The sequence below is a fragment of the Equus caballus genome, chromosome 29 (assembly GCF_041296265.1).
Source record: "Equus caballus isolate H_3958 breed thoroughbred chromosome 29, TB-T2T, whole genome shotgun sequence".
Taxonomy (NCBI): Eukaryota; Metazoa; Chordata; class Mammalia; order Perissodactyla; family Equidae; genus Equus; species Equus caballus.
In genome coordinates, this window is record NC_091712.1 from 21,877,093 (window position 1) to 21,891,518 (window position 14,426).

Consider the following 14,426-nt stretch of genomic DNA (forward strand, 5'->3'; position numbering starts at 1 on the left):
AAAGATCATATACCATGACCAACTGGGATTTATACCCGGGACACAGGGATGGTTCAACATCTGCAAATCAATCAATGTGACACACCACATTAATAAAATGAGGAACAAAAAACACATGATCATCTCAATAGATGCAGAGAAAACATCTGACAAGATCCAACATCCACTTATGATAAAAACTCTCAGTAAAATGGGTACAGAAGGAAAATACCTCAACATAATAAAGGTTGTATTTGACAAAACCACAGCCAACATCAAACTCAATGGGGAAAAACTGAAAGCCATCCTTCTGAGAACAGGAACAAGACAAGGGTGCCCACTCTCGCCACCCTTATTCAACATAGTACTGGAGGTTTTGGCCAGAGCAATTAGGCAAGAAAAAGAAATAAAAAGAGTCCAAATAGGCAATGAAGAAGTGAAACTCCCATTGTTTGCAGATGACATGATTTTGTATATAGAAAACCCTAAATAATCCACTGGAAAACTATTAGAAATAATCGACAACTACAGCAAAGTTGCAGGGTACAAAATCAACTTACAAAAATCAATTGCATTTCTATACTCTAATAACAAGCTAGCAGAAACAGAACTCAAGAATACAATCCCATTTACAATTGCAACAAAAAGAATAAAATATCTGGGAGTAAATTTAACCAAGGAGGTGGAAGACCTATAAAATGGAAATTATGTTATTGAAAGAAATCAATGATGACATAAAGAAATGGAAAGATATTCCATGCACATAGACTGGAAGAATAAATACAGTTAAAATGTCCATACTACCTAAAGCAATCTACAGATTCAATGCAATCCCAATCAGAATCCCACTGACACTCTTCATGGAAATAGAACAAAGAATCCTAAAATTCATATGGGGCAAAAAGAGAACCCCAAAAGCTAAAGCAATCCTGAGAAAACAAGAACAAATCTGGAGGCATCACAATCTTTGACTTCAAAATATACTATGAAGCAATGGTAATCATTATAGCATGGTACTCTTACAAAAATAGACATACAGATCAATGGAACAGAATCGAAAGCCCAGAAATAAAACTACACAACTACAGACAGCTAATTTTCAACAAAGGAGCTAAGAACATACAATTGAGAAAGGCAAGTCTCTTCAATGAATGATGTTGGGAAAGCTGAACAACCACACGCAAAAGAATGAAAGTAGACCATTATCTTTCTCCATACACAAAAATTAACTCCAAAGGGATCAAAGACTTGAAGGTAAGACCTGAAACATAAAACTCCTGGAAGAAAGTATAGGCAGTATACTCTTTGACATCATCAGTCTTAGAAGGATCTTTTTGAATACCATATCTACTTGGATAAAGGAAATGAAAGAAAACAGAAACAAGTGGGATTTCATCAGACTAAAGAGCTTCTGCAAGGCAAAAGAAACTAGGAACAAAATGAAAAGACAACCCACCAACTAGGAGAAAATATTTACAAGCCATATATCTATCAAGGGGTTAGTCTCCAAAATATGTAAAGAACTCACACAACTGAACAACAGAAAAACAAATAACCTGATCAAAAAACAGGCAGAAGATATGAACAGACATTTTTCGAAAGAAGATATACAGATGGCCAATAGGCACATGAAAAGGTGTTCATCATCACTAATCACTAGGGAAATGCAAATCAAAACTACAATAAGATATCACCTTATACCCGTTAGAATGGTTGTAATCACCAAGACAAAAAATAACAAATGTTGGAGAGGATGTGGAGAAAATAGAACTCTCATACGCTGCTGGTGGGAATGCAAACTGGTGCAGCCACTATGGAAAATAGTATGGAGATTTCTCAAAAAACTAAAAATAGAAATACCATTTGACCCAGCTACCCCACTACTGAGTATTTATTAAAAACCTTGAAATCAACAATTCAAAAAGACTTATGCATCCCTTTGTTCATTGCAGCATTATTCACAATAGCCAAGATGTGGAAGCAGCCCAAGTGCCCATTGACTGACGATTGGATAGAGAAGATGTGGTGTATATATACATACTACTCAGCCATTAAAATGGAATACTACTCAGCCACAAAAAAGACAAAATTGTCCCATTTGCAACAACATGCATGGACCTTGCGAGTATTATGTTAAGTGAAATAAGCCAGACAGAGAAAGACAAACACCATATGATTTCACTCACATGTGAAAGATAAACTAACACACGGACAAAGAGAAGACTTTAGTGGTTATGAGAGGGGAAGAGGGTCAGGGGGTGGGCACAAGGGGTGAAGGGGCACATTTATATGGTGGCTTGCAGATAATAATGTACAACTGAAATTTCACAATGCTATAAACTATTATGATATCAATTTTAAAATTTGAAGAGGAAAATAAAAAATAGCTAACAGAATTCTTGTGTTACATGGGAGCTAGGAAGGTCAGTGACTTTTCTAGTCCTGTGCCAACAGGTGTCACAAATCTTGGTCAGATTTATTTTTTGTAAGGTTTTACAGCAATTTACTAGTAATTTAGATAACTTAAGGGAACTCCTGAAGGGAGGGGTGAAAGATGGAGAAATGGAAGAGAGAGGGGAGAAAGTGGGAGAGAGAGCTAGAGAGAATTAATTTCTACAAGTACCTGTGAGTCCACACTGACAATAAATAACAGAGAGAGAGGGAGAGCTCTACCTTACAGTGGAATGGAAGGAACTAAGAAATGTAGAGGGAATGATGGAGTTTGAAAATCACTATTTTGCAACTATCATAATAATAATTCAGGCAAGAGTCATCAATGGATACTAAACTAGTGGGTGGATGTTTCAGGAGGAAAGCAATATTTATATAGTCTCAAAGCATTCCCTACAAGATCCTTCTTAACTGCAAAGGAGAGAATAGTCATTTCACAGTAGAGAAACCTGGCAGACACACCCTTAACCAAATGGTCACAGTTGACTTCACCACTGAGGTGACAAACCTCCTGACAAGGTGCACTTGAGAAAGACAAGGGGCATCTCCCTGGAATTCCTGCCCCAAATGCATCACAGAATGTAATCATGAGGAAATATCAGACAAACTCAAATTAAGAACTATGCTACAAAAGAGATGGTCTATACTCTGCAAAAATATCCCTGCCATACAGGACAGAGGAAAGATGAGGAAGTGTTCCAGATTAAAGGAGACTAAAGAGACGTGGCAACTAAATGTAATGTGTGATCCTGTACTGGGTTAAAATTAGCACTAAAGGACATCGTTGGGACAATTGATGAAATTTGGATACGGTGTACAGATTAAATAATAGTCTTGCGTTAATATCAAATTTCCTGATTTTGATAATTGTACTGTGATTATGTAAGTGAACATGCTTTTCTTAGGAAATTCACATTGAAGTATTAAGGGGTAAAGCAGCATGATGTCTGCAAGGAATTCTCAAATGGTTCAGAAAAAACTATACCTATAATATACATATAATTTATATATGGAATAGTGTAATACTCAATATATAATATTGAATTATATCTATGGAGAGAAAGAGAATGACAAAGCAAGTATGTCAGAATGTTAACAATTGGTGAATTTGGGGGTAGAGTATATGGGAGTTCTTGTTAATATTCTTGCAATTTTTTTGAGTTTGAAATTATTCACAAAAATACAAGGTAAAAAAAAAAAAGATTGGATTTCCAACCCTTTCCGACTCTGAGCGTTTCTGAACTGAAAGGCATTAGCAACTTGTCCACACAACGCACGTCAGGTCTCTGCCCCTCCCCTCCTCATCAGTCCTCTCTAGACCTTTCCCCTGCTTTCCCATCACCATTCCTGTTTTTTTCTCCCTCTTGTTTCCTTCCAATCGTATATAATGTGAGATAATTTCAGAGTTCTCGTGAGCTCCTCAGAGAAAGATCCTACACAATTTTAGCTAAAAGAATAAGGAACTCTACTAGGAAAATGAAACCTCTGCTATCTATTTTATCCTTTCTTTTTTGCATATAATTCACATTTCCACTCTAGGAGGTCCTTCACCTCACAGTTGAGAAGAAATAAGACCAAAAACCATCCTGGACTCAATGCCCCCTCCAGCTTCCACCTGTATTTGCCTGCCTCCTCCCCTCCCCCCTCTCCTCTGCAGCTCAACCTCTGGAAATGCTGCCTGTATTTGTTTTCTTTCCTCTTCTCCCACTCACCCTTCAACTCACTGCGAATTGCCTCCGGCCCTCACTGCTCCGCTGAAACCTCTCTTCTCAAACTCACCAGCCCCTTCCTTGTAAGTAAATGATGGGTGGTTGTTGACCTCATTTCATCTATTGGTAGCATCTGATACTGTTAACCGCTCCTTCTAGAAACACTCTCATGGCCCTCATGGCCCAGTTCCTCATTCTCCTCCAACAACTCTGGCTGCTCCTTCTCAGTCTCCATTGTAGGCTCCTCTGACTCTGCCTGTCCCTGAAATGTGGATGCTCCTCAGAGTCTTTTCCTAGGCCCATTCTACATGGCATCCGTTGTATACCATCCAAGCTCCAGGCTCCTATTTCCAATTGCCTACCTGACACCCTCACTTGGATGTCTCATAAGCTCATTGAACTCAACATCTCCAAATCTGAGCTTTTCACTTCAGCCACAGTTCCTTATCTTAGAGAATAGCATCTCATGGACTTAGCTGGCAAGCCAGAAGCCTGGCATTCATCCTTGACTCTTCTCTCAACCTGTACACCAATCAATCAATAATTTCTATTAATTCCAACACTCCGTCTCCATTGCTCAGCCTACCATTCATCATCTCCTAGTCACATTACTACCATAGACACTGACTGCCAGCCTCGAATCTACACTTCACTCTGCATTTAAAATGATCTTTCTAACATAAAAATACAATGTGGCTCTCCTGCTCAAAACCCTTCAGTGATGTCCCATGTCTTCAGCCTAAAATCCAAACAGCTCAGTATGGCTCATAAGGTGCTTTATGACAAGGACATTCTGACCACTTCCCTCCAGAAGTTCTTCTCAGTTCCTTGAACAAGCCAACTTCTCTCACATGCATGGCTTAGAACATGCCATGGCCTCTGTGTGTTTCAGCCTGCCTTCTGCACTGCCTTCTGCTGACTAAGTTTTGCAGCATCTGTGACTATGTCCACCTTGTCCACCACTGTGTTTTCAACCAAGGCCACTGCCTACAGCCAAAAGAAGTAGCTCACAGGGCACCCTCTTCCATCTTACAGAATTTTGTATTCTCCCAAATTATCATCCACAGAAGAGAAGTTTTCCATCCTCGCCTGACTGAAACTTTGGGAAAAATCCTTTTGTTCAGTGGCCTAATCCAATTATGAAATATCCCTCAGTTTTCTTTCACAAATATTTATTTTCCTTTAGATATTAGCTCAGACTTTTCTTCTCTATCCTTAGATACGTTAATGCATAATTAATTTAGATTCCACTAATTTAAATTTTGCAAATGTGAGACCCAACAACATAAGTAAAATTCATTAACCTCATCACTGTGAATATTCAACTTGTTGCTAACAAGGAAAGGGAGCTCTTAAACTAGAACTTATAAAATGAAGGATTCATTTCACACATTTCCCTCTTTATTTATTTATTTTTTATTTTACTGCTTTTTTTGTGAGGAAGACTGCTACAGAGTTAACATCTGTGCCAATCTTCCTCTCTTTCACATGAGATGCTGCCACAGCGTGGTCCGTGCCTGGGATCCAAACCTGCGAACCCTGGGCCACTGAAGTGGAGCACATGAACTTAACCACTGCACCACCTGGCCGGCCCCACATTTTCCTCTTTTGAATTTAATAATTAATTTTTACAAAATAGAATACTCTTTTCAGTTATAATACTTCCATTAACGTGTAGGCCATGGTGAACTGAGTTTTCCATTACTTTATCTTGTTTTACTTATTAGTGTATATATAACAAAATTAAAATGCTTTTTGATTTTCAACTCTGAGAGAACGTATTCCAAACAAATGAAGATTTACTCTTTGTTTCTCTTTCTTCATTTTAACTGAGAGCCACATTTCACTCTGAACGGGTCACTGAACTGAGCCCTGTGATTGTTAATTACGGGACCCGATCTCGTGGAATCTTCTTCCACATGTGGCTTTGGGATTGTTGTTAGAAAGGCATAGACGGTTCTCCTTCACTAGGATGTTGCCTTCAACTATGAGCTTCCTACTAAGTCAACTGTCTGCAGACCAGATAAAACCCCAGCACTGATGGACTGCGTGCAGAGTTGGAAAGAGTAACTGTAAAAAACGAAAGCCTCAGAGAGGAGGTCCAGGTTCATGTTTTGCAAAGCCTGGATGGACTTTGCAAAGCACATTGGAGGAACAAGAATGTAGATACCCACCCCATCCGCCTCAGTGATTTTCTGAACTGCCCATCTGACTTTCACAAGGACATGGTAATAGAAACAAAATGGCTGCCAAGAGTGTTTTCACTGATTCTGACTGCAATGGGGGCTACAAACGACTGTCTAAGCCCTTCTCCTTGGCTCCTGACCCCAAACACTTCAATTTCACTTAAGCTGTCTAGGCCAGGCTCTCAGCCTTAAACTCATGCTACACAGATGATGTGAATTGTCAACATAGAATTAAAGACTACACATAACTACAATACAGCTTTAATTTTTTCTTTTTTAACATGCTCTCATACAATACTGCTAGGAAAATAAATTGATGAAACCTTTGGAAAGGCAATTTGGCCTGATGTATCACCTTCCTTAAGAATGTTCATATAGTGTGTTCGCAATTATACTAAGAAATAATCGTAAATGGAGAAGCCCTGGGCACATCAGAATGTTCACTGAAGGATGGAAAGGTTATTTATAACAGCAACACCCAAACAGGGACACGTGCAGGAGAGGTCTGATGTTTGTGCTTGCTCTGTTCTAGGTGTCATTTTTAGCATTTTACGTTTGCCAACACATTTAATCTTCAGAACAACCCTATGAAGCAGATGCCATTATTTGTCCTTTTTTCCAGTAAAGAACCGGAGGCACAGAGAGCCATTTGCCGAGCTGGTGCTGGAGCTGAGGCCTGATTGCCAACAGTCCAGCTCCAGAGCCAGCTCCTCCAAATACTAACGTGCTTTCTGACATCGTCACTCCTCAAATACTATGTAGTGAAGTGTGTTTTTGTTTGTAATAACATGGAAAAACATTTATGTTGCATGTCTAGTTAGAAAAAGAAACATGATCACAAATACATAAATTAAAAAAAGAAGAAAAAAAGAACAAAGCTTAATGCTTAAAAAGAGATTTTTAGACACTAGTGTGGTATTAGTAATGATCTTTGGTTGGTGGAACTATGATTTTCCATGTTATTTTCTATTATTTTTTTTAAAGTAAGCATGTATTGCTTTTTAGAAAGTAAAAATGATCATTTATCCCTTTTTATCCTGTTTCCAAACCTGTCAAGCTCAACCAACTGTTCCTGCTCCCACCTATATTTCCATCCAGTATGCCCCTCGTCCTTGCTTCACGTCACATTTCCACCACAAATTTCTTTCTCCTGAGCCTTATTTCTCACATCTTTTATTTGTTATCTTTTTTTCTCTTTCCTTTTTTCTGTCTTCTTCCTCTTCCTCTTTTCCCATCCCACAAGGCTCATGAGCAGAAGGAGAAAGCCCCCCCAGCCTTAGCTGCCTGATGGCCTCCTTCCCTCTGTACCCTCCCAATGGGCGCATATGCCGATGGAGGGGCAGTGGACAGTGAGGTATTTTCTGAAACACCAATAATTTTTAGCATTGTCTTTTAGTTTTTCTCAGGGCTTCTAAAATTGTTGAAATAAAATTCTTTGACTTTAAAATCTGAGGCCACCTGGCCAGTCACTGGTTTTAGACCCCTGTGGTTTTCCAGCATTCTCGACTTTCTGCTCCTTTCTCTGCTATGGGTGAAGGACAGGCACCTTTTGGCCTCTGTCCTGGCAGCCCTGTCTGGGGTCCCTTTCCCTGCAACTCTTTTGCTTTTCCTTCTTGTTCTTCCTTCTTACCGGCCTGCACCTCTCTTTGGGGCATGATGCTGCTTCCAGAAAGTCACTTGTCCTCAGGTCAGGCTTTGGCTCCCATGAATACCTGGCTGGCTGGCTGGCCTGGTGGACGCATCCCGTGGCCACTCCCATTGTCACTACTTGGTTTTCATAGGAGCGGAAGCAGCAATACTGATGCCATAAGGAGTGGAGTCAAGGGCCCCCTCCGTTCATTCTCCCAGCTCATCTATCAGCCACTGGGGTTCAACTCAAGGAACACCTGCTAACTAAGCTGGTTAGGGAGAGAGGGCCTGTCTACGTGATTCTTCCCTGAATTCTGGGCTCCTTACATATAACAGTTTGGCTAAAGATTAAGAAATTTAAAGTCATCTAAACCTTCACCCCCAGCTAGTAATATTTTTTGTGTGCCAGTTTTCTTCTCAAATCTCAATTCTTAAGTACCTGATAGTGACAAACACTGGTAGCCTTAAAAATACAAGGCAGATTCTTTTTCAAAAGGTGTCCCCCTCACTCCAGTCCTCTGTCATTTCACACCCGCCTCATGCCGCAGCCTCTCACCCGGCATCACGACCCAAATCTCTCCTCTTCCTTGCTCCCTGAAGGGTGGTTTCATTCATGCCTTCTTGGATAAAAATGCCTGCAAGTTATCCTGTTTCCAAACCTATCAAGCTCAAAGGCTGAGTTAAGCATTTTTCCCCCCAAAAGAAAAAGTAAAACCACGTGGATTTAATTGTAAAATGAATATGTTCATTGCAAACAATTAAACAAAATCAGGCAACGTATAAAATGTGAAGAAGAAAGTGACAAGCCCTTGTAATTTTACCTCCCAGAGGGAGACATGCTTATTCATCAGTTTGGATTCTGAGCTTGCAAAATCCCCGGTGGCCAATGGAATCTGCCATGGCTGTCCCCTCCCCGCAACGCCTCTGGTCAGGCCCAGCTCCTTGAGCCCCGAAAGCTCATTCCTATTTCTGTGGCTTTGCTTGTAGTATTTGGTCTCCTGGAATTGCTCCCACTTTCCCCTCCACCCATCCAAGTCATCCCTAACTTTAAAAATCCAGCTTAAGGCCCTCCTGCTGCATGAAGCCTTCCAAACTACCCATGGATAGAATATGTCCTCTGTGCCATGCAAGGCAGCCATGGATCTGTCTCCTTCTGATGCTACCACATCTCCCCACCTTGACCTTATGCTTTTCCAGAGCCTCATGACATGCTGGGCAATCAAAAATGTCTACCTAATAAGTACATATGAATAAAGAGATGGTTAAGTGAGTGGCTTCCTTTTAATATAGTGAAATTTCTTATTCAATTCCTTAAAGACTGAATTTAATTTTTTATAGGTTCCAGGGCAATAAGCTAGAGAAAATGCCCACAGATATTCTGGAAATGCCTTTTAATCTCTCTTACACCCATTTCCAGAGTACCTAGGAGGTTTGGGTGCCAATTAAGACAGGGATTTTCCCTAAGAGAGCTCTTTGGATCCAGCACAAAGCTGATGAGTTGCTGGGGCATTATTTACCTCCTGCTCACTAAACTGTCGCCCCTGCTGTAATCACTCCATCAAGTTCACATAATCCATGGTGCCTAGAATGATGACACCTCCATAAATCAGCGCTCGAATGCTGGTTGTTGCTTAAGTGCCCAGGTGATGAATATCCTTCTGCACCTTCTTGGTGCAGAATTTTTTGATTGATTTAACAAAGGTTCGGATTCAAAGAATGGGAAAGGCTCCATGGCATTGAGGAGCAAGGTCCCAGGACTCCAAGCAAGAGGCCATGTGAAAGAGAAACAGAGAATGGCAGTGGCCAGGATGGAGGTAGGGTTGCTGCCCGACAGTCATCCCCGTTTTGGGACTAAAAGGTAGGTGTGTGGAATTTGCAAGTCACTAACCAAAAAGGGTTGCAGATTCGTGCTTACCTCTCATCACATCTAATCAGAATTACGCTGTCTGTTCCAATCCCCAAGGCTGCAGCTCCCTTCTTGAGAGAAAAATGACTCTGTGAGAAAAAGCATATTTGTAATTAGTTGTACGTAAAGTCAGGATCCACACCCTCAGCTGTTTTATTGTTTTCTCCTTTTATTTCTAACCTGTCCCTCCAAAGCCTGGATTGCTGAAAGAAGATGGTATCATTCACTTGGGATTTTATTTATTTTTTTGATTGTGATGAAATACACATAACATAGAACTTACTATCTTAACCATTTTCAAGTATATGATTCAGCGGCCTTAAGTCCATTCACACTGTTGTGCAACCATCACTATATCCATCTCCAGAACTCTTTTCATCTTGCAAATCTGAAACTCTGTACCCATTAAACAACGTCTCCCCATTCCTCTCTCACCAGCCCCTGACGACCACCATTCTACTTTCTACCTTTATGGATTTGACTACTCTGGGTACCTCATATAAGTGGAATCATACAGTATTTATCCTTTTGTGACTGGCTTATTTACTGAGCATAAGATGCTCAAGTTTTATCCAGGTTGTAGCATGCGTTAGAATTTCCTTCCTTTTAAATGCTGAATCATATTCATGGTATATATACACCACATTTTGTTTTTCCATTCATCCACCAATGGATACTTGGCTTCTTCCACTTTTTGGCTATGAACGTGGGTGCACAAACATCTCTTTGAGCCCTGCTTTGAATTCTTTTGGGTTTATACCCAGAAGTGGAACTGCTGGATCATATGGTAATTCTATTTTTGAAGAATTGCCATACTGTTTCCATAGCAGCTGCACCATTTTAAATTCCCACCAGCAGTGCACAAGGGCTCTAATTTCTCCACATCCTTGTCAACAGTTTTTATTTTCTGTTTTTTGATAATAGTCATTCTAATGGGTGTGGGGTGATACCCCATTATGGTTTTGCTTTTATTTCCCTAATGATTAGCGATATTGAGCATCTTTTCGTGTGTTTATTGGTCATTTGTATGTCTTCTTTGGAGAAATGTCTATACAAGTCCTTTCCCATTTTTAAATAGGATTGTTTGTTTCTGTTGTTGTTTTGAATTCACTTGGGCTTTTGAGTGAAGATAACAAGACTAAAAATTGTAAATGGACCTGCTACCCCAACACACAGTAATCCAAGCCAATTTCACATATAAGGCGTAAGAACACATCAACTGCCTCCAGCAGCTATGTATTGTATGGCTCTCAGACTTATATTCTGCTTCCAAGAGATTACACTCAGTTTCTCTCAAGTTCAGTGAAACTGTGTGCACTCAAGTAGGAGGAGAAATTGGCCTTAAATCCAGCACTCCCTCCCAGACTTGCTGGAGGGGCTATTTGTTGTGCGGGTGATTGCCCATCCTGGGGTGGGCTCAGGAGGTGTCAGGGCCTGGCTTGGGCAGAACAGCATGTGGAAAAAGCCCACACTCACAAGCTACTGCTAAATCCTTGTTTGTGCTTTTGGTTATTGATTCTGGGTAGGATTCTGAATCTCAATGGCTGTAATCACTGTGCAATTTGGAGAGCTGGGAAAGGCTAACCTAAGCCCAGCTGTCCTGCATCTGCCCAGCAGCCTCTTACTATTAACTACAGATCATTAAGCTGTCCAAAGAGAGAGCCGCTTCCTCAATTTACATCTCCAAAGGGTTGCTGACTGGAATTTTAAGTTACGCTTCCAGAGAGTACCTCTTTTTGAATGCCCACTTTTGACTCATCTGAAATTTTAAATAGGCAGCATAGGAACTGTTAACACATATTTTTGGGAGTGTGTCTCATAAGCCAGAAGGAATTATATTTATAACAGCAGCAAATAATGTAAACCAGTAAATGAGGCACTGACTAGAGGCATTAAAAAAGCCCAGTGTAGCTAAGAAGTAATGAGAAAGAGCCATTAGACTCATTTTACAAGCTCAGAAAGACAAAGTGGACAATCCTTACCAAGATACCTGGAAACTGGGAGAGAAAGCTTAATTGGGTTTGGAAAGATGCATTATTCCCCCACCAAAAAAAAGCGTTCTCTCTTGCATAGTTAGCAGATCCCTGGGCCACCCTGAAGGGGAGGAGCTCAGGGGAAAATGGTGCTAATTTTGTCACTGCCAGGAGGGCACAGAACAGAGGAGCCAGCTGCCCCACTGAGCAAGCACAAGCTACTCAAATTAGGCCCCTCAGTGAACAAGCTCGTAAGCACTAAACTGCCAAATGGCAAATTGGGGATAAGTAAGAGATCTGGCGCACCTGGTCAATGAGAGGAAGTAGTCTTGTCTGGTCTTTAATGAGAAAGAATAGGGAATCTCAAATGAGGAGCAATTACCTAGGATAATTGATCACTGTTCCAAATGCCACATACTTAAAGAAAAACACATGCCCAAATAGAAAGCTTCAAGACGGGGAACAAAGGTGATATGAGGCATGAAAAAGAAAATTAGGTACCGAACACTGCATCTGTTTATTATTTTCAGGAAAAGGAGGAGGGAAATAGCTAAATGCTATCCAGAAATAGCAAGGGACCCATGGAGAGGAAAGAACTAGGGAGAAAAAAAAGGTACTACCTAATGAGCAAGAAAAAGTGAAGACAGCTTAAATGGAATGTCTCTCTGCTGGTGAGACAACACTTGGAGAATCGTTTTTAATCCTTGGCACCATGTTTCATGGAACCATTTGTTGATGAATCAGAGCAGAGCAGCATCTGAACAGAAACCTCCTGGATGCTGAGGAGCCTGGAAACCAGGTGTCCAGAGAGAGCCCAGAGGATGCTTGGTCATGAGCAGAGGGCATGAGGGACACATGGCATGGGTGACCTTCATATCCGAAGGGCTGTGTTAAAGCGGGAGTAGAGCAATAGACTGCTCTGGGTGGCTTCAGAAGGCGAAACTATGAAGAAACATTGGAAGCTACAAGGATTCAGATGTGTCCCCAAATCATCAAGACTCTTGTAGCCAGATGTTCATCAATAGAATAGCTGGGGAATGAGCTAACGAACAGCCCACTTACCTCCCCCACCCTGATTTTAGAAAAATAACAATAGACTCCTGATAGAATCTAGTGCTTATTTAGAACCAAAACATATTTCTATTCAAGGGTAATAGATATTAGAACCCATATGATTTTTATTTTATACTAAATTAAAAATTCAAGGTTGATGGAAGATTAATTTCTCTATCTTTTAAAAAAATCATAAGTAATCTAGATACAGGCTACATGATTCCGCTGACATTTAAAATACGTGCAAATAAGTGTGGGATTTTATAGACATAAACTAATTGTAATTGAAAAAATAAGCAGGTTTTCTGGGTTGGAGTGGGATGAGAGTATCCAGAGTAAGAATGCGTGAGAAGGAGAGCCCACAGGCTGGGCCAGGGGCATGAGCTCCGCCATTCCATCCAGCCACATGTCTGGAGGGTGCATGGCAGCGCCTTCCTTCTTAAATGGGGACGATCAATCTTACCTGCCTTTAGGGATGGTGGGAGAGTAAGGAGAATGGTAGAAAGCTCTGGGACCAGCCACTTCAGTCTCTTGACATGTCTGTTTCTCTGCCTCTACTACAATTTAGATAAGCAGTGTGGAAAGCTGCATTAATTCTTTCAAGCTATTGTTGGTCACATCCAGATATTTAACTGAAACTTACATTCAACTCCCTAGAGGACCACAGGGTTTCAGGGAAAGCCTCTGCTGGCTCAGGGGACACAGAGATGATTAAGACAGCCCTCAGTCCCCAGCTACCTCTCTCACCTTGTCTCCTTCCTCCCCTCCTCTCTCTATCTGGTGGTAGCGGTCTTCCTCATCTTCTGTGAGCTTGCTTAACTTGATCTTGCCTCTGGGCCTCTGTGCTTGCTGTTCCATTTCTTGGAAAACCATCCTGCAGATATTTAGATGGCTCCCTCCCTTGTTCAAGGTAGGTCTCTGCTATATATCACCTCCAGAGAGACCTTTTATGACCATCTTGTAAAATAGCCCACGACCGTCCCTCTCTCTTGTCACCACATGATATCAGAGTAAATATTTATTATTTTACTGTCTGTCCCTTACTAAAACATAGGCTGCATAAGGGCAAACACTTTGTTGTAGTATACAGTTAACAAGCATTTGTTGAATTTGACTGTATGCTCAGAGAACAAGTCCAGGAAAATGTTCACTATTTATTGCCATAAACTCTGGCCACAAATCCCAATGTTGAGGTGTGGCTTTGGTGACTGGGGATGAAGGATGGTGGACTAAATGGATGCCAATGTCTCTAATCAAATGCCTGTTCTATAAGCACGTCCAGAGACCTTCTTGGCACCTACCCCAGAAGGCCTCAGCTGGGATCCTTCCCAAGCAAGAAGCAGTTGTAGGCCCTTCTAGCCAGAACAGCTGCTTAGGGGAAGGAAGAAGCAACCCAGACTTCAAATAAAGAAAAAGGACACACTAGGTTGGAAATCTTAGCTCTTAACCCTTCTATCTATTATTAAATCAAAAGCTCTATCTTCTAGCTCTAAGGTCTATCAATTGTCCTTGGCCTCGATCTTTTTGTACCAACACTCCT

General features: G+C 41.0%; 1 protein-coding gene across 1 annotated transcript in view; it reads right to left on the minus strand.

Annotated features, from left to right (window-relative positions):
- GAD2 (glutamate decarboxylase 2) overlaps window positions 1-14,426 on the minus strand; it is a 78,723-nt gene that overhangs the window by 50,204 nt on the left and 14,093 nt on the right. Inside the window, exon 8 of the mRNA XM_023635319.2 lies at window positions 9,870-9,949. Coding sequence (XP_023491087.2) covers window positions 9,870-9,949 — 80 coding nt within the window. The remainder of the gene's footprint in view (window positions 1-9,869; window positions 9,950-14,426) is intronic.